Consider the following 25,947-nt stretch of genomic DNA (forward strand, 5'->3'; position numbering starts at 1 on the left):
TAGCAATTGAAAAGAACTGTGAAAGGATTACTTTCCTGCAAGGCAACTCCGATCCAAAAGCTATTTAAATGAACAGCCAGTAGATGTAGGCTAATCAATATGTGGCAATAACATTCACAAGGCTCAGATTCTGAGCCGGTAAACTTATTCTATTTTCACAAAGGAAGAGAAGAATCTATTGGGATGGGAGACTTACACACACTATGTAGAGATGTATTTCCCTGCATGCTCTTTATCAAAGGATTGATATATCAAATTCAGCAAGATCTTAAAAGGACCCCTAATATTTTTTTTTGTCTGGTTTTGGAATGGCATTAGAGGACAGTCAGTCACGACAATTGCTCTGTAAGAAGATCTCTGTAACATCCTGGACAAATTTCCATGATGAAGACGGCCTGAGCCATTCACTTCCTGCTTCAAAGCTCATGTATTTCCCTAAAGCAACTTCTCTGTGCCACCTATTAGGAACGGTATTTGTATCTGCAGCCATAAGCCAGGAGTAGTTAATGGGATGCAAGGTTAGGAAAAAACAATCACCTCCCCCAGTTCAGATGCTCCAAGAAATATGCAGGACAGTCAAAAATAGATTTTTCCCTAAGCAAAATGAGTCAAAGGGCTGCTTGTAATTGAAGGAACAGCTTTCCACCAAGCAGCAAGCCAAGGACAGCCGAAGTCACCGAAAGCTATGGAGTAGGGTTTTCAGCTACGATTTATTTATTTATTTTATTTTCCCTATTAAATTTCTGTTAGAACTTCATTTCCACCAAAGAATGTGTGTATTTGATCCTGTCCTGGTATTTTGCGTTTACCTGTGGTATTTAAAGCCCTGCATTGCTTTAAAACAGTCTTCATTTTCTTACAACGTAATTAAAAAAACCAGCTGAATAGATTTTTTAATTATTGTTGGTTTGTTTTTGTGGTAGTTGTTGTTATTATTATTATTATTATTATTATTGTTATTATTATTATTATATAACTGATATAATAATCTTTATACTTTCTATAATTCCTTTCAGGACCTACATTTTGCACACAGGTAGCTATGCAGAGCCTTAAGAGCTAAATCATGGAGAAGAGATCAACAATACATGGCAGTATTATTAGAAACAAATCTGCATGGCCTTCTAATATTGCACTTCCCTGCTTATGTGCTGATTCATTTCACATTGAAGAAAAAAAGTTATCAGGCATCTTGCGCCATACCTAAAGGGGATTACAAGTCTTGGAATGGAAATAAATACACATATAAAAGAACACCAACAAATACACTTGGTAGAAACAGAAGCCACACTCTAACTCTGTTCATCTAAGAGCAGGCTCCAGAATGTATATCAAGCATTTCACTTCAGTGCAATATCTTTAAGGTCCATTGCAAAAAAAAAAATAATCCTAGATTTAAAGAAAAAAAAATACATTTTGAGAGTTATAAATTAAAATAAAGATTGTTTGATAAGTTGAGATTTTGAAGGCTGGCTATTTTGATGGGAGATGTGACATGCTTTTTATTTCCGTCCTTGTTGGCTTTCCAGCATCACTACAAATTCACACAACTGCAGTTCGGTCATTCACATGCAGCCAGTTTCTGCATCCTATGCTGAATGCCTTACTGGCCGGTTTTTTAAGACTGTTGACAAGCTACTTAGATACTGGCAACGGGGAAAAAAAAAGAGGAGAAGAAAATGGTAGGCTGAGAAAATTACACAAGGGAGAGATTATAAATAATGTCCTTCTTAGGCAGAAAATAAATCCTGAGAACCCAAAGGGTAAAGGAGACACTAAGATTGACCTCCTACTGTTGAATCAGCTGTAAATTGTCTGAGTCATCTTGATTCTCAGCTATGAGAAAGCTCACAATTCAATGGAGAATAAATTGCATAAAGAGCTCTGCAGAGTGCATAACCAAGGCAGAGATAAATGTCAGCCAGGATCTCCTGAGAAGCATAAAAAAGCCATTGCTGTATTGCTACAAAACATACCCCAACAAAAACTAAAAAACAACAAAGCCTATCAGCGTAGTTAAGCCCAGTTCAGAGCTCTAGCTAAGAAGTCAGAAGTCCCTTGCACGTTAAGGTAAATTTTTCACAAGGTTTAGATAGGCAGTCGATGAATGTAGGTCTGAAGTATCTGAAGTACACAGAAGTCAATATTCTCACAGCCACCCATATTAAAGGATCTGCCTGCTGCCAGAGTTATTAATATTCTAATTCCTGCACCCCAAAAAAGGTAAGTTTACTAAATTCTAACAGTTAATGCCAGGTGAAAGAATTATATCTTCTCTAGAGATTCCCATGAGTATATTTATAGGCACAAGTGGAAAAAAAAAAAAGAAAACCAGAAAAAACAGGTAGAATAGATTGTTTAAATAATACCACTTAACGCTAAGTAGGAAAATGCCTAAGTCTAAAATTGCAGAAGTGTGCAAGATTAGCAAAAGTTTGCTCCTGGTGGTACTAAGTAGTTACAAGATTAGCACAGTTAGATTTAGGGTAGTTAAGACTGAGCCCAGCAGGCATTCTTGACAGCTAACTGCAATGTCTTAAGTATCTCCCTTAAAGAGAGATAGCTACCGTTACCTCACAGCTGTTACCTGGGCAGCGGTTTTCAGCCTACATGTTAGAAAAAGATACTTTGCTAAACAATAAATGGGTTAAAACATCTCAGAGAAAGGGGAAATAAATCAGATTTTGTGTAAGAACGGTCAAGGTAGGGAAAACTTCAGTCAAAGGAAAATTGAACAATACTCTTGGACAATAATTGGCCTTTGGAATCTAAATGTATGGTCTGTTATAACAGCTGCGTGAGTTGGTTGAGGAGATCAATCTCAAAATCTGGTGCTTACATTAACTTCTTTAATGGAAAAAGTACTAGCAGGAAAACAAGAAATAAACAAGTGCAGCAACATACCATAAGAATTCAATGCCTGATACAGAAAACCAAGTGTAAAAGAGGCTGCGTAAACGATGCCTTGAACCACAGACGCTCTTGACAGCAATAGCATGTAACAGACGTTTGCACGGCTCAAGTTCTGCCATGCGGATTCGGTTTTTGAGCTTTCAAAGCCTTACAGAATTCACATTTTTTCCTCCAGCTTGGGTAGTCAGATACAAACTCCTAGTTCCATCCACTAGGATCAACAGATAAAAAGAGGTTCATCTCTTTGAATTAGACTAATGAAAGTATCTGGAACAGATGACAATACCCAGGTGCATTTTTCCTATCATTTGTGAATTGAAGAGGACAGAGGACTTCGGAAAGGTTGACAATAGTAGCTTACAAGACTTATGTAGAAGAAAGCTGACATTTTGAAAGGTATAGAGCTTAGTACCACCAGAAGAATGAAGTCTACAGAGACCCTGGTTTTCTTACCACTGAAAGTTTCTGTACATCTTATCTGTTTAGATAATTTCTCTCCCAAGGTTAGAAATAAGTTAGGAAAAAAATTCCACTAAATATTGCTAGAAAGGCCAAGAGCACAGAAACTAGATCTTCCGAAGAAATTATCTCCTGATGTAACATCATCGCTTAGCAGAGCTGAGCCTATGCTCGGGCAAGCTCTGAGAAGTGCAGAAAACCTTATTCTGCCTTGTTGCAAGAGAGAAGCTACTCTTAGCATTCCTCTAATGTAAATCACTCTGGTCTCCAACTTTTCTTTTGCTCCTAACCTGCAGGTGACTCATTAAAAAGGTATATTTTTCTGAAGAGAGTGAAACAGAACCTGACTAACGTGTATATCTCTGTTCCCTGCCGTAGCTCCCAGCAAGCACCCTCCCATCTCCTTCCAGGGCTAAGGTACTCACCGACCTTCACATAGCTGTAGGTGTGCTGCGCTCTGCTGCCCTGCTTACCTCCCAGCCAGGGGTGCCGGGATGAGCCCTGGCTGAGGGCTAAGCCCCTGCTTCCCGGCGACTGCAGAGCTCAGGAGGAAGTGCTACCAGGACATCAGCGGCATGGAGAGCCACAGCATCTCAGACACAGCTCTCTGAGAAGCAAGCTAGGACCTGCGTACAGTCCTGTGTCCCTGTATCCCATTTACGTCTGCTCAAATGCTCTAATATTCAAGTCAATAAAGGCTGACAGGTTTTCAGGAAAGCAGATGTTTTTCTGTGTCCCATGCAAAATAGACTCTTGAAATACAGGCTGGCAAAGCCACACACAGCCACTTAGTTACTACTGTGCCTCTGCAGATAAACAGTTTCTCCAACGGACAGCCCAGTCCTGTAAACTTCGCAGACACGTCTGGTTTCTACAGGCCATCACCACCAAATGACAGTCACCGTTACTGCCACTGGCACCTCGTGGCTTCTATTCCCTTTTATCAGTGAAAAGGACTCGGTTTTGTGGCTGTACGGCTGCAGATACTTGAGCCCATACCAGATACCTTCTTTTGCCTTCCAGCTGCAGCCTAAGTGTAAGCACAATTATTGCCTTATCACGTCTTTTGTGTATGTGAGTGGACTAATTTCTTCTGCTAGAGAAGTGAGGAACATACAATGAGGCTTTTAAAGGAAGGCTGAGAAAGCTCACAGACCTTTCATCACTCAGATACCTAAACCCAGGTGCTCAAATATTGCATGCTTCTCTTATCCAGTTGCTTTAAAATAAGAATTACAGCTGTTAGAACATTTGGATCACCTTTTGATCCTGGAGAACAATGACAATAACAAGTGATTATAGAATACAGTACTGCTACAACATATCTGTTGTCTTCTAGCTGTGTATCTTATCAGATGTGGGTGTAGAATCGCTACTCAGATTTTACAAAAACGAGCCAGAAGTTGAATAAGGCTAAGCGACTCCCCCCAACATTCAGGAACAGAAATCATGTCTCCTGATCCCCATCTACAGCTCTAGCTGCTCTGTTCCACTTCCCTAATGAGTTCCACAACATAAACTTACATCACAGTATCATGGCCCCATCAGAGTTTTGGATTCCCTAATGCCATCAGATTTAACGATACAGAGGTCATGCACCTTGATGCTGTCTCGGTGTGACATAGCACAGGCAAGAAAAGCCAGCGGATCTGCAGTGATTTGTGCCACAGTGGATCACAGACATTACTTGAAAACGGTGAACATAAGTTGCCAAGTTATAAAACTAGCTGACAGAAATTACGCCAGACAATGAAGCAATTTTCTATCCACATGGAAGCAACTTGCAAAATGTGCTGATAAAAAAGCTACGGTAATTTAAAAGGCAAAGAAGAAAGACCCCATGGGGGATGAAAAGTTCTTCAGGAAAGGTCACTTAAGTCATAATGTTTACACTATAAAAAACTTCTCCCTGGATTGTTGCTATATCCTCCCTCCATTTACAACATCCTCCACTCTCCATTTATCAGATATCTCCAAATGTATCACAGAAAGGTCTAAGCATCCTACAGCAACCAAACCACTGGTTTCCCAGTCCCGGTGTGAGGTGAGGAGATGGGTACCAAGACACAGAGAGTCTGGGAACTAGATCCACAAGGAAATATTAATTCTCCTCAAGTTTTACTTCTGAAGTCCAATATGAAGCACCACTGAAGCCCCCAGAACTGAAGCTGCCAAAAGATTGCTTAAAATCCAGGCATACCAATGCCCAGTTGCCTCTGCAGTGAGGCCCAAGCAGCACGTTCAATACAGTGCACAAGAAAATTGATGCTTGGAGAGTGCTCCCACTCTCACTCAGCCTGAGCAACATTTATCTGAAGATGTTATACTTTGATATGCGGTCCACAGAATTCAATTATACCAGTGTGCACAGGTAAGTCCGGCAAGATTGTGCTCAAAACACAGCTTAATCGACTCCCTCAGGCTCCCAAATCATCTGGCAACCCTGGAAGAACTATCGGGATTTTTCATTACAATTAACATGCATTAAAAGATAAGCAAAATATTACCTGAATTTTATAGGTGATCCAACTGTTTTGGATGTAGAAATGCCTTAAGAGAAATGGGAACAAAACCTCTGCTGATGTAAATGGGCACAACTGCTCTGAACTGAGTTGCCAGCGTTGAACCTGCCCTACGAAGAAATTACATTCTCCTTCACACCAATATTTTATTGGGTTCCACAAGATATGTATTGCTATGAAATAATATATTTGTTACAATATAGTTTGGTCCGTTCTCTAGAAGTGAGTTGCACGAAGCCAGAAATGGGACGTTTCCACGCCGCAGGCCTTGCGTGACTGCAAAGTAGTGCACTTACACCTAAACGCTTGCACCAGATTTACCAGAGGTGCAATGAGCGTGCCCCTGGCTGCCCACAGAGCTATGGCTGGGCAGCATCCTTATCCATACCCCCCTGGATCTAACCCTGGCTAAGCTGGCTTTGGCATAATTAGGTTAACAGTGGGAATATAGCCCCAGCAGCCAGGCACTCCAAAATCCCTGCAGGTGGCAAGTCCTGCTGAGTTCCTGGTGGGCTGAAGCAAGGCACCTTAAAGTCAGATCAAATGCCGGGCTGCAGGTCCAGCTCCACTACAGGGCAGATCTAACTGGGATCGGTTCTGCTATGAGCATGATCTACGAGCATCAGAGTAAAGAAAAGGAATGGATTATAGTGTCTCAGTAAGAACAGTCTCAAAAATAAAAGCAAAAGAAACACAAACGGGCTTAGATGGTGCTTAACTTATTCAGTATGCATTACTGCAAAATGTCTCCTGTTCCTGACGGACTGAATGACCTTGAACAAGTAAAGTAACTTTCTGTTTCACTGCTCTCTATCTTTACAATTAAAATAATGATATTTACTCTCAAATGTAAGGCGGTTTAAGATTGATGAACGAAAAGAATTCTAGACTGATGGAGTATTATTATGGGGATTTAACCACCAATATCTATACGGGTCCAGCTCAGAGGTACATCACTCTCCTGGATTCTGGCACTGCAGAACATCACATCCACTTAAAATGAAATTGCAGGCACAGGGACCCCCTTCATTCCCTGTCATGAAATAACTAGGGGAAAAAAAAAAACAGTATGGGGACAGAAATTTTATTCACAGCTGCCGAAAGTGATTGCCAACTAGCAGATAGCAGTCCGTGTTGAGATAAACATAAATATGTTGGTAAAATATAAATCTGTTGCAGCTGAGAGCATTTTCTTAAAAAATACACCCAAGAACTTAGCAACGTATCTGCAATATTTTTTTACCTCAGCTAACATGAAGCACGGCAACGGCTTGTAGCTTCTCCGAGTCTGACGCCTGCTGCTTGAAATCATGTTCACCTGTGAAGGAAACAGAGTTTATTGTGTCCATCTGTAAGAAGCTGGCACTGTTTAGAATAACGTGCCCACAGCAAACTATAAAAGGCCTGCTTAAAACACAAATTTGTACCAAAATACGACTGGTGAGAATTACAAGAGGGAAGAGAAGTGTTCCTGTGTGCTCCTTTATTCCGGTATGAAAGAGCTTCAACTTACTTTAGATTTTACTGTTTTGTTCAATTGATTCCAGCCATTTTTGTTCTAAATAACAGTATCTACACAAAGATTTGTACTTAAAATTGTTTTAATTATATCCCTGCATACTCCAAGAAAACAAATCCTTTATCTCTTTTCAGAAGAGCTTTTCTAATTCTATTGACTTCAAAGAAACTTAAGCATGTTCTTAAATTTTATGCTAGAGGGCTTTGCTGAAGGGGCATCAGTTGAAGGCTTAGAAGTTTTCTAAACTAGAATTTTAATCTACCAGGCTCCTACAGAAGCATGGGAGCACAGGACTAGAAGGAACTACCAAGCTGTGAAGTTGTGTCTTGCGATCACAGTACAGTAGATTTCTGGTTCTGAAGGACCCACAGAATATTTACTCTCAAGACCACTGCTAGAAAACATTTCCTAGTCCCTTGCATGAAAATTATTAGACCTGCTGGAAAAATTACACCAAAACAGCAATAACCGCCTGGAAGAAAAACCTGCACTGCTAATCTCTGCCACAGGAAAAGAAGAGCAGAAAGCAATGCCCTGGGGATGTAACAATCCTGGGAATCAGCCCATGACTGGAACAGTAAATTGACCAAAATCTCCAGTGCAGTTAGCGTCTTCAAGTGTTAGAAAACTTGTAAATGCTGGGCAGCCCCTCTAGATTGCTCTCTTCTTCCTTAAACAAACAAACCAACCAACAAACAAACAAACAAACAAAACAAAACAAAACACAACACCCCACCACTACTTGGAGGCAGCAAACTCAAGAGAAGAGAAAGCAGATGCTTCCAAGCAATATCGGAAAACCAAACTCGGCTATGTGTGTGTGCAGCCTGGCTCCCAGCAATGCACTGAGCACCCTTTTGGGTCCCCTCCCCTCGTGAAGGTGGCTGAGGGAGCCAGACACTGTGCCTCCCTCCCCTTCCCAGTCAGCACAAGTGTGGGAAGAGAGCTGTTGCTCTGTTCAGTGAGATGTGCGTGCACCAGGTGGGGTCCCTCCGGCAGCTCGGAGCTTTTCAGCTGGGACCCCACCACTCTGGGCATTTTTAGCCCAGTCTTTGGGGCTATCAAGCACAGCAGTGGTTATCTGCGTTCAGCTTGTGTTTATCCAAAGCAATAGACAAGAAATTGCTTCATAAGCAAGCAGCAGGGCATATGTTCTTGAAATATCTCTCCGATTGTTAAAGGCTGAACTTATTTATCAAGCAAATAGAAAATGGTGGCTCTGCTGTTGATCAATGTACTTGTATGCATCCAGGGCCAACCCTGTTCATACTCCATTGCAATCCTCACTCAGGCAAGGGTCCCAGGGACTCCTCGACACTCCGTTTTACGGTTACATAAGATAACCATTAATATTGCATATGGAGATGTGCATGCACAGCTACTGCATGTTGGGACTATAGGCTCAGCTCATTAAAGAGACACCAACATAGCAGTTATTTATTATTTATTGAGCGCTAGCAGTACACTGAAGAAAAGAGAACAAGCTCTGAGCATTAAAGACCAATACAAAGAACAAAAAGGGCCTAAGATTTTTCTCCAGCACAGCACCAAAGGAAAGACATGTTCTTGTTAATGTTGCATAAATACTGCAGATGGGTGTCTGCCAATGCCTAAAGCTCTCAGTGCACCAAAATGGTGATGAACTGTAGAGCCTGAGGTGTGTCCCAGAATTTACTTTTCCGTAACATGGAGACAGACACTGGTTGGAGCCTGGAACACCCTTTACACAGGATAAATACATACTATATGTGAAATTACCTTTCTAGAGGCTGCTGCTGTGAGTTTGGAAGAAGATGAGTGAGCCTGGATGAGGCATCCAGAAGCCATCTGTGAGGGCATGGCTGAAATGCTACAAGCATCCCTATAAATAGCTCTTGGCAAAGAACTAGTTCTGTTTTAGCAGTATGAAATCTTTTTATGGAACTAGTCACTAGGCAGCCTATGAAACCGTTTCTCTGGCAGTACCCCGCTGCATGCGCTAGGTAGCCTGCCTCCCTCCAGCTGCTGTTCCTGGGGTATGCCCAACAGCAGCCTACAGGATGATGCTCCAGACAAGCCTACCCCAGCCACATGTCGTCACCACTCTGCCTCACTGCTAGACTAGGCAGTCGTGTTCAGACCTGTGCTCTCTGTGGTTTTGGAAGAAAGATTGGAAGTGCACATCTCCAGGAGGAGCTCTGGACAACAGCGTTTCTAGGGTGGGGGTTTTTAAACTTTTAGTTACTGTGTAAAAGGGGTAGGAGTTTGGGAGCAAGACCATGGTCAAATCAGCAGAATGTTTTTATAAAAAGCAGTTACTGTCCAATGTTTTGCCTGGAAATCAATTCTACAGGTGATTTCTAGGCATGCGGACTAGCTCAGGTACTTCCTGAGAGAGGCCTCCTCTTCAGATGTGACATCAGCAATGAGCTCCGGGAAACTCTAAACAACTTTTAATGTAAAAAAGTAAGACGGTTAGAGTTTAAGCACTTCCAACATTGCTCGGAAACAGAAGAGGAGGTACTTGGGCTCACAGCTTGAATGTGGCTTCAAGTGATTTATTTAATACCACATTTCTGCCAAAGCCACAAAATGAACTTAAATATCCTTAGTTCTGAAAGGGAGTCCCCTAATCTTCTCACTATTTTACTGCTTGTATTATCCACAGCGGCCATTTGTATGACTGTCTTCTGGCATGTCCCCATTTTGGTGAAAGCCAGTGTGAAGGCAAGGCTGTGGATGTTGTCTATCTGGACTTTAGTAAAGCCTTTGATACTGTCTCCCACAGCATTCTCCCAGAGAAGCTGGGTGCTCATGGCTTGGACGGGTGCACTCTTCACTGGGTAAAAAACTGGCTGGATGGCCGAGCCCAAAGAGTTGTGGTGAATGGAGCTAAATCCAGTTGGTGGCCAGTCACGAGCGGGGCTCCCCAGGGTTCAGTGTTGGGGCCAGTTCTGTTAATATCTTTATCAATGATCTGGATCAAGTGCACCCTCAGTCAGTTTGCAGATGACACCAAATTAGGCGGGAGTGTCGATCTGCTCAAGGGCAGGAGGGCTCTGCAGAGGGACCTGGGCAGGCTGGATCCATGCGCCGAGGCCAGTTGTGTGAGGTTTAACAAGGCCGAGTGCCGGGTCCTGCCCTTGGGTCACACCAACCCCAGGCAGCGCCCCAGGCCTGGGGCAGAGGGGCTGGGAAGTGCCCGGCGGAGAAGGCCCTGGGGGTGCTGGCTGACAGCCGGCTGGGCATGAGCCAGCAGTGCCCGGGTGGCCAAGGAGGCCACCAGCCCCCGGGCTTGTGTCAGCACTGCTGTGGCCAGCAGGAGCCGGGCAGGGATGGGGCCCCTGTGCTCGGCCCTGGGCAGGCCCCACCTCGAGTGCTGGGCTCAGGTTTGGGCCCCTCGGGACAAGCAGGGCCTTGAGGGGCTGGAGCGTGTCCAGAGAAGGGCAGCGGGGCTGGGGCAGGGTCTGGAGCACAAGTGTGCTGGGGGGCGGCTGAGGGGGCTGGGGGGGTTTAGCCTGGAGAAGAGGGGGCTGAGGGGAGCCCTTCTCGCTCTCTGCAGCTGCCTGAGAGGGGCTGGAGTGAGGGGGGGGCTGGTCTCTGCTCCCAGGTCACCAGTGACAGGACGAGAGGGAACGGCCTCAGGCTGCGTCAGGGGAGGTTTAGGTTGGGTGTGAGGGAAAATTTCTTCATTGAAAGAGTGGTCAGGCCCTGGCACAGGCTGCCCAGAGAGGTGGGGGAGTCACCGTCCTTGGGGGTGTTCAAAAGCTGTGTAGACATGGCACTTCAGGGCATGGTTTAGGAGGCTTGAGGGTGTTGGGTTGGCAGTTGGACTTGATGATCCTAGAGGGCTTTTCCAACCTTTATGATTCTATGATTCTATCTTCAATAGCTTGTTATACAAGTGCCAAGCAGATCCAAAACCCTACTGTATCATTACAGGATGTATGTTCCATCACAGGTTTTCCTGTAACTTAGGATTCAGCTAGAAATACAAATGCCATATTCTATTTCATTTGTCTCTTTCCACTTCTGTGTGAGTTCACCTACACCAAGGAAGAAGTACTTATCAATAATTCAGGACATGTAAAGATATGCTCTGAACTAAAAAAATTCTACTAAAATGCAAATAAAGCTCACTAGAAGTATCTGTAGCACTTATACTCCCCAGTGTGGTAAAAATGTAGTGGTTTGCCAGAAGGTAAACAGAGAATGTGTCTGGGGAGTGTTGGATTTGTCAAGAAAACAGGAAAATAAGGTCACTGTGCTATGAAGAAAACAAATCATCGTGATAGGAAACCATTTTTATATGCCAAATCTATATAGTCTTCATAGAGGTAATGGAGAATGGAGAAGATTATGACATTTTAATGAAGAAAAAGAGAGAAAAACAATGAAGATACATTCCTCTGAGATACTGGCATTTATATCTATCATTTGTAGCATTTGTATCCATCTATTTATCATCAGTATCTATTCCTATGGAGGGTGAATGTCCTCCACCAATGTAAAGTATGAGAGCTTAGAGTTTGTGGCCTAAAGGATATTTAGATACAGCTTAATCAGTTTTCCAAGATGAACCAGCTGGGGAGTCCCTGGATGGTCAAGATTGTCCACCCAGGCTGCTAATCCACACATTGGAACACACAAATTGGCCTGGGCATGGTAGGAGCTGCCCAGGAAAGCCTTCAGGACACTCCAAAATTCCCACCTTGATAGTTCCTGTACCAATTAGTCAAACACTTAGCTGTGAAGGTCGCTAAGAATTCAGTCAATCAATTTGTATCAGGTTAGTCCATTGTTTCAGATTGTCCACTATTTTGTCCCTGCAGATGGCCAGGCTGAGAGTTCCTGCACCACTCAGCGGACTTGCCTTGAGGAGCACAAAGGCACAGCCCTGATATCCAGCTAGAGAAGAATTACAGTGCAAACCTGAGGAGTTTCATACTTACAGCTTAAATGTCATAGCTCTTGTCACTGCTGAATTTCATTGGGGTGAAAAAAACACTTTTTAAAGTTAATTTTTACAGTAGTTGATACTCTACTAATGAAAAATACTGTTAGTGAAGATTTCCCTTCTTATTTTTACCTCTGTTCCAGCCACTTCTCTGTTGCATGCATATGCACAGACAGCTCCTTTTTCTAACTCTGCTCAGGCTTTCACAGATAATGAAGTCTCTGTTCTTATACCAGAAAGAATTCTTACATGATCTAAAGCTGACAAAAATCAGCTTTAGCTGATTTTCTAGCTTTTCTAAGGCTGAGAAAAATAATCAGAGAAAAATATTGTAATAATCTGAACCATATTCATGGTGGAAATTCTGAAATGTATATTCAGAACAATCTAAAGTAACACAGTTCATTAGGTTTTCCACATTTTCCCACTACTCTTCCTCTTCCTCCAAGAGGATTTCACTTATATTTTAAGCTTTGGTGCTGCAGTAATTAAAAGTCTCTTTTCCCTGATGCTGATATTAGTGTTGATCTTGGGGTTTGAGGAGAGAGGACAGACAAAGCAAGGGGAAGCTAACTCTAACTCTATGAACAGCAAATGAGCGCTTTGAATAACTGACAGAAGAGAGATGACCCCCATATCTAATGTAACCTGAATATCACGCCAAACTACAGAATATTAAAAAACTCATCTTCAGATAGGAGTGATGAAGTGGAGAATTTTGTACATGAATGTCTGTACCTTCTTCACACAAAATGCTAGGGAGTTTATTCTCAGCCAAATATATGATGTTTTTCCAAACTCCTTTTCTCCTATGAAAATACCGTAAAATGAAAAAATAGGAATGACGGGAATTTCAGGCTCCAGATCTGGCAGAGTAAGAAAAGAAATAACGAGAGCTAATTCTCCCCAGTAGCAGAGAGAATGTAGCTCTTAGGTGTGTAACGGGAAAAAGGAACAGAAGTAGCACAGGTCATACTGATGGTAGAGATGCTGGGGGAGAAATTACTATTTAAGATAACTTGGGCACAGATCATACAGGTCAAAGTCAACATTTTCACATATATTCAAAAGCAAAGTGTGAAGCCAATGAAATCTAAACTGTGCAATAGGTTGCTGTCAGCTGAGAGACACATGAGAGAAGAACAATTGCAGATCACCCTGCTGAGAGCAGGAAAAGGCACTCTTAGCTGCTTTTGCTACCTGAAAATTCACGAGTGCCACTAACTGGTGAACCTTAGTAATGAATTCAGGTGCTCTTTCGCTCTGAAGCCCAGGGCAGTTACTCGCTTTGCCACTTCCTCCAAACAACCTTCCACCTCACAAGTGTATTAATCCATAGCCAACAAGGTCCCTGTAGCATCTGCCGGGCCATCAGTGATTGCCAACGGACAGCAACATCTAGGTCAAGAGTAAGTGAAATGTGGAGGAGAATGTTATCAGCAGATTGGAGGCAGTGCAACATATACCAACACAGTATTTTCCCCAGTGATTTCCAGACATGTTGCACAAATGTCTCTTGTTTCTTCATGCTTTGCCAGCCTTCTGATGGGTGTACATTTGTGATGATATTGAGAGCTAAGGTGTGCTCTCCTGTCTTGAAATTAAATAAAATGAGGTTTTAAAAGACTGTAAAACAGTTGAAACAGTATTGAGAAACAATCAAATTACCATGAAAGATGAAAGCTAGGAACCAGAGAAGCTGTATCCCTCTCTTTCTTAGATTACTCATTATCTGAAGATTAACATTAGGAGGACCTGGAAGCCTGCCAAACACCAAATCAAAGCTCCCACAGGAGTTCAGATAGTAAAAAGTGTTATCAGCAAGAAGAGGATTCACTGGATTATGTTTGTAGTGACAGGATTAAGTTTTGCCCAACAAGCTGCATTATCAGAAATAACAAGGTCATTTTTATGTTAAGAAGATGAGGGAAGAATGCACTTGTTTTGCAAGCAGGCAAGTTAATATGGGATTAACCAATACAAGAAATTCATAAAATTACTTCATTTGTGAAATCAAGGCAAATCTTAATCCTAAAGCTTTGCACTTAAAAAAAGACCCCACTAGAGTGAAGAAGCAAAATTTTGGTGCTGACATGAAATTCCACCCAACACGGCTGGGACAACAGCTCTCTACCACAACAACAGGAAGGCCTCACCCCTCAGGAGGTACCTACAAAGACACCTTCCCAGCTGATTGTGGGAACCTCTGCAAGACACTCACTAGAATAGTTAGTACAGGGTAACTGTCTGGAAAAATTCCCCATATAGATCTTGGAATAGCTTATTGTCTTCGGCTTTCTCTCTGCTTTAGAATTAAAATATTCAAATATGTGGAATGTTTTAAACTGCTAGTCTCGGTCTGCAGGTTGCTCTGCAGTCAGGAATGGATTTACCAGGCAAGGCAAAATCAGCTGCAGCTCTCCCAGTATTACCAATGGCCAGTGAGCTATGAATGGCACAGGCCATGCAATGGGGTAGCAATACTGGGTCTGTTTTAAACCCAGCGAACCAAGTCTTGAGTCCTGAAAGTTCTGAACAAATAATTCACAAATATAGCATAACAATGGGAATTTAAACTTTTTTTTTTTCAGTTGCACACTGATGACACTAGAATTACTGCTGCTGAGAGCCCCTCGCAGTCAAGGCTGGTAGTGCTGTGGAGGTGGTGGGTGAGTCAAGCCTGCTTTATGCAGCCATGATTGTACCTGCACATGATAAGCATCTTTTGTCCCGCAGTTCCCGGTGCTCAGCTGAGTATGCAGAGTCCCTGAAGTACTTCATGGCCAGCCACACTTTCTGTCCTCGCTTTCCAGTTTGCCCTATAGGGTCTGCAGGGACATTTGTGCGTTGCTTATTTCAGCTGTGGGATCAGTCAGTCACTATCGATGATGGATGGGGAGTCAGCCCACCAGAAGCAACAGACAATGACCTATCTGTCATAAAGCCTCATCTGGAATCCGATGTGAAACAGCTGTTGGTAAAACTTACCCACCTGATTAATATACTTTCTGTGTGTCTCATTAACAGTATTATTAGAAAGAAATAACAGCAGAGTAAGCGAGGTCATACTGTGATTTCCTCAAACTTATTCAGTATTGACATTTCTTTCCTGATTTTTTAATTTTCATTGTTGCCAATATCCAAATTTTGAGTTAGGCTGATTAGTTTTGAGTAGATGTAAGTATCACACATTACTGTTTCTATTACAAGGATCAATTCCACCTTGCATCAATTTAAAGTTAGCTCAGACACCAGCCTGTGAAATTTGGTATTTCTAAATATTTTTTGCCACCAAAAAAAAATCAACCGCTCTGATGTTCACCAGAAGTAGATACAAAGAAGAAGCAGAAGCCACTACGGTCACATGTAAACCAAAACTGATTTTTATTCAGTAATAGCTGCATGTCAAGTTGTCTTGAGCTGCTGGTCTGCAGAATCGCCTGACGGAGTTTTGGGAAGCTGGGCTGAACACACTGTAATGGTTTTCCTCCCAGCCTTCAGCTGCTGCTTTTCTTTAAACTGTATCTTAAAATACGTTGAGTACTTTCCTCATGTGACTAAGGAAATTCTGTTCTGCCAAAAAGATGTGATGCAGCTACAAATGGGAGTGGGTATGGTTCTTCTTTTTCAAAATCAAAGAGGCGCACCATGTCACCAGTGTGAGAGTCTCTATGACACGGCAACAATCTGTTTATCAATTATTTCTCGTTTAGACAGATTTGATGGAGGCTGGCATGGATAACTCCCTAGATGCTATTTCTTCCGATTCCACTTATTTGTTCTATTTCCTTCTGCCCAAAGAAACTCAGTTCATTTCACCTCATGTAAGACTCAAACCTGGAATTATTTCTGTCGAGATAAAACTCAGGGACAGTTCTCAGCTTTTGCATCAGACCTAATTTGTGCATAATAATATGTGTAAAAAGCCACATTAAACTTCAAAGAACTTAAGCACAATAATCATCTTTATACTTCATTAAAAAAGTAATGACTTAAAATTTTGCTGCACAACTATAACGTTCCCAGTTAGCTTATGTACAATTTTTTTTCTTCTTCTTAATCTGTTCACTAGAAGAATCACAGTAAATATCTTAAAGAAATAAATAATAAATAAAGGAAAAATGTTTTTGGGTTTGGTTTTGGTTTTTTTTTCACAGGAAATTTAAGTACAGACCTGTAAGTGAAGGCGTACGAGTCGATTGGCGGTGTTCTGGGCCTGCCTGAATACCAAAACACTGCCCGCACCGGCCACCTAAGTACGTATGTTGAATCCTACAGACCCCACAAATAAATTCAGAGATCTCAAAATAAAAGTGGAATAGGACCTTTATGTTGTATTTGCATTTTTTAGTGATAAATTATGTACTTCTTATTCAGGCAACCGGGATACCTCTCAAAGGGTGGGTGCGAACTGCAGGATTTGCTATCTACTAACCAACAATATGTTCCCATGAGTATATAGCCACACTATAACTTAAGGCCAAGTAAACAGAAAATATAACCTCAGCGTGTGTATGTGAGGTTCATCACAAACAGTTTGTGCTGTGGATCTCTCCATGAAAGATTCATTTTCCAAATATGTCATTGCAGCCAGTGATTCAGAAGTAGAACACTTCCATCTGGCAACAGATGGTCAAGATGCATCTTATTTGTAGGAGAGTCTTCTGCACAAGAGAACTAGTCCTCTCCACAATCTGTATAATCAGATAAGCAGCTTCTTTCTAGTATTGCTGACATGAGAAACCACACCAGCACCTTATCTCGCAAGATCAATCAACCCTGTATACACATACAGCCCTCCTTAAGTATTAAGCATCCTTCTATGTATCATAGCCACTTCTGCATTTCACTCCTAACTCTGTAGCTGGTAACGTGCACGTTACATACGTAACGCCCGTGTACTTTCCCTAACATGCTAGTTGGTGCTCTCCATCTACGTAGCATTCAAATCCGATGCGGTGATGAGCTTATCAGTAGCTGTTCTTATTGACTGAGGGGTGCTTGCAGCTTCCTGGCAGCGTTTGCCAAAGGTTTGCAAAGCCATCCCCTCAGACCGAGCCTACGGCATGCTTTCACATGGTTTTGAACACTCATGCACAAGGCGGCAGTAGCTGTGGGAGTAACAGATGGCTGCTAACAAAGTTGGTTTATCCTATTTCCTCCCTCACTATCCCAGATATGTGTTGCTCATTGCTGTCTTTCTTCTCTGAAGGTTTTGGGAAGAATATTCCAAAGCTCAGCACATCCTAACCAGCCATTCAATATTTACTCTTTGTAAAAATCCAACAGATTCTGTTTCATGGTAACAGGGAAAAAACAGGTTACTTTCCCTAAATGAGTTGTTCCTTAGGATTTGTTCACTCAGCTCTAAGAAAACGGGCTCAAACATCAGCTCTAGTGGAGAGTTATGAGTCATCAGATAGGAAAATTCAGCTCTCCCATTTGTATGCGATATGGTAAACAAGAAAAGCACTGCAGAATTAATTCAGTGCTTGCTTTGGTCACAGAATCTGAAGTGACTGTTGCCATGGGTACATAGAATCAAGTTTTTAAAGGGTATTTAAGGACATGACAGAGGAGAAAAGACAAGACAGCATGGAAGATTCAAGAATTGTAGATCCCTGAAGAAAATTGGGATCTGAGACACAGAGACCCAGAAAAGAAAGGTAGCTGTTCATGCCATGAAGACAAGGAAAGAGAAAAGACAGCCAACTGAAAGATCAAGGTGGAGAAGTAAAGAGAAGGAACTGGCAGACACACCAAGGGGGAAGGAAGAACAGCCAGCTCCGTTAAGAAGAGAGAAAGGGGCAATGAAAATAAGCAGGGACTGGATCATGAGGAAAATTAATTGTATTATACAGAAGATCATGACATGGATCAGAAAAGGACAAAAAGTAATGGATAAAGAAATAACACATGAGGGATAAGGGAAGATGCGCACTTGCAACATGAAAACCAGAGATGCATGGATGATTGGGGGGTTTCATTAAAGAGGCAATGAGGAAGTCATCAGAGCTGATCTGGAGGAAAGAAAGATATGTGGTGTGGCAGGAGCAAGAATACCTGTTGTCCTGAACTACAAAAACTCATCACAGGAGAACAGAAGAACCCACCAATCCTACTTCATGCTGAAAAACACCACTGCAAAATTCCATCAAGAACAGGATCGAAGAGCTGCCAGTTGGGAAAGACTCACTTATCTGGTCTTTAATGGAATTCTTCCAGCCCCAGAAGAAGAAACATGTATGAAATACGTAATTAAATAAACTGGGAGATGACTCAATGACTAATCTTAGAAGGAAGGAATTAGGTTGCTTGCCCAATCAATAGAGGACTTTTTTTTTCTGAAGGGAGGACTTTTTAAGGAAGGGACAGTAAGGAAAAACAAAAAATTAAAGAAAACATCAGGTGAGTCAGTGACAAAGCTGCAGAAATCTGGCTTTTAAAAAAAAAGTCGTTAAAAAAAAAAAGGCAGTAAGCAACACCTGAAATGTATGTGCATAAAGGAAAAGAACCTCTAGAGGGAAAGCATGCTGAAATAGCAGTTGTGATGAGGATACCAGCATCAAAAAGAATTTTGTGGCCAGGAGAGGGATAAAAACCTAAATACAGTAAGATGTCATTTCACAGTAAAGATGTGACAGGCTATAAAGAAATAAGAAGGGACACTGGGGATGAAACAGAATCTAGGTGGGTCAAAATCAGTGTGTAAAAGCAGTCCTACCGAGTGGTGTCAAAAGCTACCTGCTCTTCAGTGAAAGCTTAGCTCCAGCGCAGCTTTCAGCTTGAGAAGCAGAGTCCGGCCTTTCTTTATCTTGCTATTATAGTGCTAAGAAATGAATCTCTAAGAAAAGAAATGCATTGTTTCAGAATAGTTTTGGGAAATTTTATATTCTTGTGGAAGCTAAAGCTGTGAAAGGGCTCCCAAAAGAGTTTAGATGCATTCACCGGGGACACGATCAGTTTTAAACGTGATGATGGAGACGAACTTTCAGATTATAAATCACTAAATTCAGGATGTCTTTTCAGGGGAAGGATCATTAAATCATACTCTCTATTTCTTTTGCTTTTTCCTTAAGCAACCTTTAATGGCCACAGTTAGAATCAGGAGACAGGCTAGATGGCCCTCTGTTGTAACTCAGCGTGCCTGTGCTTTGTGTTTGAGATTGAAACATGCCTTTGTAATGGAACAAGAGGGAATAAGAACATTTACATCGCTGTTACTGATTGCCTGATTTCTTTACCCTACGGAGCACGGGTAGGGACACAGCGATCAATGAGCCTTTTGCAGACAAAGAGCCAGAGGCCTTAATTTGGTACTGGTGAAAAAACCCTTCTACTCCACACTCTTAGAGAAAAGAAGACTTGAGAGTCGGAAAGCTGTCTGCAAGTTACAGTCTCCAGCATGGCTATTTCCAGGACTTCACTGCATGAAGTGATGGCACAGTCTAAAGGGACGTCCTAGAATATATGCGTGATTCATAAAAGTGACTGAAAAGTGACGTTTGTGTGCCCTGGCAAAAAGTAATGCTAACCTACTATTTAGCCTGGATGTCTTTCTTTTCTCCATAAAAGACATGCTGAGAAAAGCTTCTTTCTAACAGTCACCAATTAACATTTTATTTCACCAACAGTGCGTTACCTTTTGTTTATGAGGAGATTGCTGCATATTTTTAATTGCTGTGCAATTTACCACATGAAACAACCTTTTCCTACAGGAAGCTTATACTGTACAGACGAAGAGCAAGGCTCTCTTGCTATCAAAAATCTGCTCTTTTGCCTACCAATGCTGTCACATAATCTAATACAGATCAAAAGAAAGTTAAAGCATTGCTACTAGAATACCGTAATGTTATTAAAACACCTCTCTTCTTTTTGAAGAACTGTGCGTTTTTCCCTCACAGTCAACAGACTTTCAAGCATTTAGGTCAAACGTGTTTCAACCGGTTGGGACCTGTTGGAAAGCATCTTGCAGATGTTTTATGTACTACGTGAGTTCCGTTGAGATAATGAATGTTGCAGTGCCATGTCGCTCTGTTGAAGCCTGTAAAGAAGCTGCGTAAGTAGTAATATTCATTAAAGTTTCAATAATACTCCAAATGTATTAGCTGCTATCCAGGCAGATGGCGAAAGATAGTCACAGCTGTAAGCAGCTTGTAATTTAAGATCAGTGTCAACGAATAAGGGGAAATCAAAGGTGTGAGCCCAAATTGTCATACTGTCCACACTCACAAGGAAAAATATTTAGCTGAAATATTTTTATAAGTATTTAGGTTAGCTAACAAAGACTACTGGGACAACGGCAATACTTGAAAATGTGCAATGACCTATATTCATTTGAATGAACCGCTGAAAGCTTTAGCGTACTCTGGAAGAACAACTGTGCGGGCAAAGAGGGATGCAACCTAAAATGACTTCTGGGCAATTAAGCACACAGTTCATAATTTAGCACACACTGTATTGAAAACTGACCTTTGAAAAAGTTTGTAACTATGGATATAGCCATGATCCATCTTCAGTTTAGCTACAGCTATGATTTATTTTTCTACTAGGCTTCTGGCTAACTTCCCTGAAAGAAATGCATAAACAGTAAATATCGCAGGGTAAAATAGGGTGCGAATGCATCCCGCTGTCTCAGAGAGTCACAAATTCTTTCCAGGTTTTTCTTTTAACTGACATTAATATAGTGTCTGTTCCTGAGGCCCAAATGCTAGTGCAATAAACACAGCACAAGAGATAGATGGAACGACAGAATAACAGCTTGCTGCCTATCTTTAAAAAGAATGTATTGTGAATAGACTTCTCAAGGTAGGCAGCAGTAGTAATAATAGAACAGGCGGTGACTACCTGACAGTGAAGTCTGAGACTGACATTTGAAGGATAACTTGAATTGTGATATTTGAAAGATTCTGGGAGAGAGTTCAATGGTTCTTGATAAGGATTTATTTTTGCTATTCCCAGTTCTTTCCAAGCGCAAACAAAAAAAAAAAGAGAGAAAGAAAAGACCAATGATCCTTCCTTTTTCTGTTGAAATGCATTGGACTTTTGGCCTTAACGTGCAGAAAAACAGATCTCAACATCCTGCTGTTTTCTGAACAGGTTTGTGCCTTTACTTTGGGGATAACACTTTGTATACTTTTGTGTATAACTTCAGATACTTAGGTATGATTTATACCTTTTTAAAAATGGTATTTGAAAATGTTAACACTGGTGTCATCCAGACTTACTAGTCAGCAAAGTGCTAGCTTAAGGTGTCCTGAACACCTGCTTGTGATTTATATAGAGAGCAAATTTTAAAGTGTGTTTGTAAGTTAACAGAAGGAAGAATTTACTCTTGCAAGATTTGCCTGATCTACGTGTAAATCTACCTCCGTGAATTCACATCTCATCCTCTCATCCTCTTAGACTTCTACGTATGACTTCTAAGCAACGATGCTCTCAGTCTTTACAGAGCTCTAACTCAGTGTTGTGAACACGGACGAAAGCAAGTACATCAGACTTTTTTTGCTCTTCTCCATTGCAAAGCTTCAAAGCTTCCTGCTATCACCCTGAAAGCACTGAGTCATGTCCTGGGTCTCACCCTTCATCCTCAAACTGTTAAACACATTGGTCAAAACTGTGGAAGTCTGCTGTAAGTCTGGGGATAAAGACAGGGACACAATGGACTTTTCTACCATCTACAGGTTTTCAATGAAGGAACTAGAACTCCTCTCCAGTCAAGTCGAAGGCTTTGAAGGAACTACCACAGAAATGCTCATCCCTCACCAGCCTCGCTACCCCCTGCTCCAAGTTCAGCAGGAGAACTGCCCGCTCCAGGATAAATCTAGAGCAGCCTAAGTGTGTGTAGGCTCTCTGCTTCCCTTGTATAATGCCTACCTTGTACAATCTGCACCTGAAGGAAAGGATGAGGCAGAATGAACTGATGCCATGGGTTCAGAAGAAAATAATTACACGGTCCACTAATCTCCTGAGAGGCCTTCAGACTCCGGTGATGACAGTAACATAGGGCACAAAAGAAAACAGCTGAGAACTACGCAGTAAAAGCCATATTAATTTGCCTGGGATATTTTTGAGATTTGAAACAACATAAGTCATGCTACTGTCTCTCTTTGAATGCCTTTACAAAGCATTCCAAAAAGCATAACACAAAGTCATTACATTTTCTGTCATATAACTTAAAAATCAACAGATATCTATCCTGTAAACGATGTCAGGTTTAAAATACCAACACTACGGAATCACCAGATAAATGGACAGCACACAAAAATTAATACGCAAGTGGATCTTTGGAATCCAGTAAACCTGAGATGAATTTTTATGAACAGTGTAAGTATGAGTTTAGGAAAAACTGTGAAGTAAATTGGCGAGGAGGATGTAACAGAATCGATTAAGCCATTACTCTTTGCCTGCAGAACCCTGGCACAAAGCCTGCCTTCACTTCCAAGTGTGATACGAATTTGTGAGCACTCTTAACCTCCTTTGTACTGAAAATCTGCCTATGTCTCATTCCTCCTGGACAATATGACTGGCTAGACAGAGAGTTCGTCTGCTTGATTACAGCACTCAATGTCAGGAGCAATTTTAAAAAAATTAATTCAGAAGCACCTATATGAACACATATAAGTACCGCCATGGCAAACTAAAATCCATTCCTACCTGCTGCATGCTCTGCAAAAATTTTCTGGTGTATCTATTTGAAGTGCCTGGAGGTCCACTGTCACTTAACATCTCATTTTGAACAACTCATAGAACTAAAAACAACGGAGGAAAGGAAATTAAAATCTATTTATGCGGGAATAAGGACATCTGACCCCACTGGTCACCAGGCTGAGCATGTCTCTGGGTGACCTTTCACTGGCTGGTCACTCATTGCGCTATTACCTCCTCACTGGTCAATCTCTACCAAGATGTCTCTCCATTTTTCTTTGCATAATTACTTTTTTCAAGCTATCCAAAGGTACATAAATATGTACTTGATGATTTCCAAAAATAATAAGTTTTCCTAAGTATTTCTAATGTACACAAAAGAGACCTCAGCGTAGATAAGTAGTAGAAAGCTACTAGGAAGCCGAAGGTTATAGTTCCTATAAGAAGACCTATTTGTGCTTGATTTTTATGAATCGTGTACAAACACAGCCAGAAAACACCACCAACAACGACGCGTATTAGGAAATATCTTTACCAGAAACAAAGATTACATTGTCACTACTAGGAAATAAAAGATGTTGTCAAGGTTGTTTCCTTCCCAAGGTGTTATACCGTGGTATCGTAGAAATATCTTGGGGAAGGGGCCGGGCAGGAGGGATTCAGAAACAAATTCTGTAAAATTTTACAGCCGTACTTTTCAAGTAGGCATTACTGCAAGGAACGGCACTTGTTTTAGTACCCCATGGACCTGTATTTCACACATACTTAGCACCCCTCAGTTTCATTATTGAAAATCTTTTCCCAGGAAGCTAAGGGTGAGGGATGCGGCTCAAGAAAGACTTCACACAAGATCTCAAGATCTTTGTGCTATCGCTACATAACTGTAAATTTGAAGAAGGAGCTGGTACCTGGGTCTTCTGCACTTCCATCCATTACTTTTATCTATACCTGCATCTCTTCATGATCTCAGGTACCTTTTGTTTCCTTCTGTACTCAGACTGTGACAAAGGAACCTCTGTTTCTCAGAGGTCTCAGCTGTTGGCATACCAACCACTACGTTCTTCCATCACACAGGCCAAAGGCCACACGCTAACTTTCCATCAAGAGTACGGCCATCATTGTGACATTGTGCCACAGCTAACAGGCTGCGCAGAAGCCTGCCTCAAACCAAGCTGCATGTCTTTTCCTCGTTTGGCCCCATCCCGTAAGAAGAACTTCCCAAGCATGATTATGGTGGGTGAAATCTGGTACAAAATCAGTACAGCATGTTTGAGTGGGGTAGGAAGATGGGTAAACAGCGGGCAGGTAGGCATTTTGTGTGACAGGAATGGTCCTGTACGTGTATGCAGCCTAGAGAAAAATTTAATAGATGTGTGATACATCTATTTAGTGGAAATCACTCCTTCTATGACCTCTTAGTCTGGTTTCTAATGAGAATTTTAATAATTAATGTTAAGAAACTAGTTGTAGACACAAATAAAATCCTCACCTTAGCTGCTGTCATAATCTGGGAAGTGTTAGATTCTGTTCACTCCAGGACTATGGTAATGGTACATCTGGTGTTGGATGTACACCTCATTATTTCACCTCATAATTGTTCTCTAACCTGACCAGAAGGAATATGCCCATTTGGCCTGTTTTTGGTCACTTTATTGACCATTATTTCAGGTAGAAAAAGTATTTCAGTAACCACCTTAAGCTTTTCCTCTTTAAACTATCTTATTAGGTCCCATCCTGGGTGTCTAGCTTGGAGTGAGGAGCTACATTAGGCAGAAGATTTTGTCCAAGGGGAATTTTGGTGGCTGGAGAATGAAATATGCTTTATCTTTTTTTTTTTCTGATAAATAATACTGAACACCTATTCAATATTTGCCACTTTTATAACAAATAATGTTCTGCACCAAATCCTGCTAGTTTGGAGATTGAGCCAGCGGCCTTCTGTGGGACAGTTAGCGTAAAGGAAGCAAGTTTTGAGTGGACCAATATTTGCAATATTTCTTCTGATTTTAGCCATCCATAGCAATTTAGGACCATTAGAAGCACTATACAGGAAAGGACTGAAGATCCATCTAGCTTTACATCTTTCCTGAACAACCACTACGGCTCCAGAAAACAATAAACTCCAGTAATGCGCTGTTGGACAGAAGGATCAACTTCTTCCCATTCTGAGTAGCTGATCATTTTATGCCCCAAAGCTTAAACGTTCTTGGTGCTGCAGTGCAGCAAGGCACACCCCAGCAAATGTATAGAAAGTTCAATATGGAAAAGCACCGTACCCTCATAAATTGAATGGAAGAGCTCTACTGCAGAAAATACCTTCTGTCAACATCCACAAATCATTTGTGAGTTTGGAATTGTATATTGGAAGAAAAATGTATTGGAAAAAATGTGCAAATATATATTTTACTTTTAAAACCCCTATATTGCCTTCCAGTACACTTCATTCCCCACTCATTAAGCCTTTGACATCAGCAAAAACATTACTGTTTACATCCTGCAAGCTTTGCACAGATTCATCCTGTTAGATGAACGCCCCTAGAAATCAGATTCCATTTTTCCAGGGAAGTTGTATCCAGTTTTGCTACAGCTGTGTGATGCTTTGTCTCCTTATTTACATACCAATCCATCACTCACTGCATACAAAAAGCATTTTGTAAGCCGTACAAATACACACGTACCAGATTTCAAAAAAGGTAAAGCCTGTTTTGTGTCCTACGCTCTAAAGATTTCTGAAGACACACCAAGGTTGCATATCAGCCTGTGATCAGTAAAGCAATCTTTATAATTAGTCTTCCTAAATACTAATCAGCATTTCATGTGAGTTCTTGTAATATATTCAGTTCTCCAATGCATTAAAGAGCATTTCACTGCATATTTCAATCTCTTTGGTTCATTGCTTCCAGAGGATAGATAATTTTAGGTAATTAAAAACATTTAAAAGTACTACTGTC

At 41.4% G+C, this 25,947-nt stretch overlaps 1 protein-coding gene across 1 annotated transcript in view; it reads right to left on the bottom strand.

Annotated features, from left to right (window-relative positions):
* Positions 1-25,947, bottom strand: part of PLPPR5 (phospholipid phosphatase related 5) — a 283,981-nt gene that overhangs the window by 106,938 nt on the left and 151,096 nt on the right. The window contains exons 11-12 of the mRNA XM_064455578.1: positions 23,006-23,100; positions 7,138-7,212 (exon numbers count right to left, since the gene is read on the bottom strand). Of these exons, the coding sequence (XP_064311648.1) occupies positions 7,138-7,212; positions 23,006-23,077 (147 nt within the window). The 5' untranslated portion in view covers positions 23,078-23,100. The remainder of the gene's footprint in view (positions 1-7,137; positions 7,213-23,005; positions 23,101-25,947) is intronic.

This window comes from Phalacrocorax carbo, chromosome 6, assembly GCF_963921805.1.
Source record: "Phalacrocorax carbo chromosome 6, bPhaCar2.1, whole genome shotgun sequence".
NCBI lineage: Eukaryota > Metazoa > Chordata > Aves > Suliformes > Phalacrocoracidae > Phalacrocorax > Phalacrocorax carbo.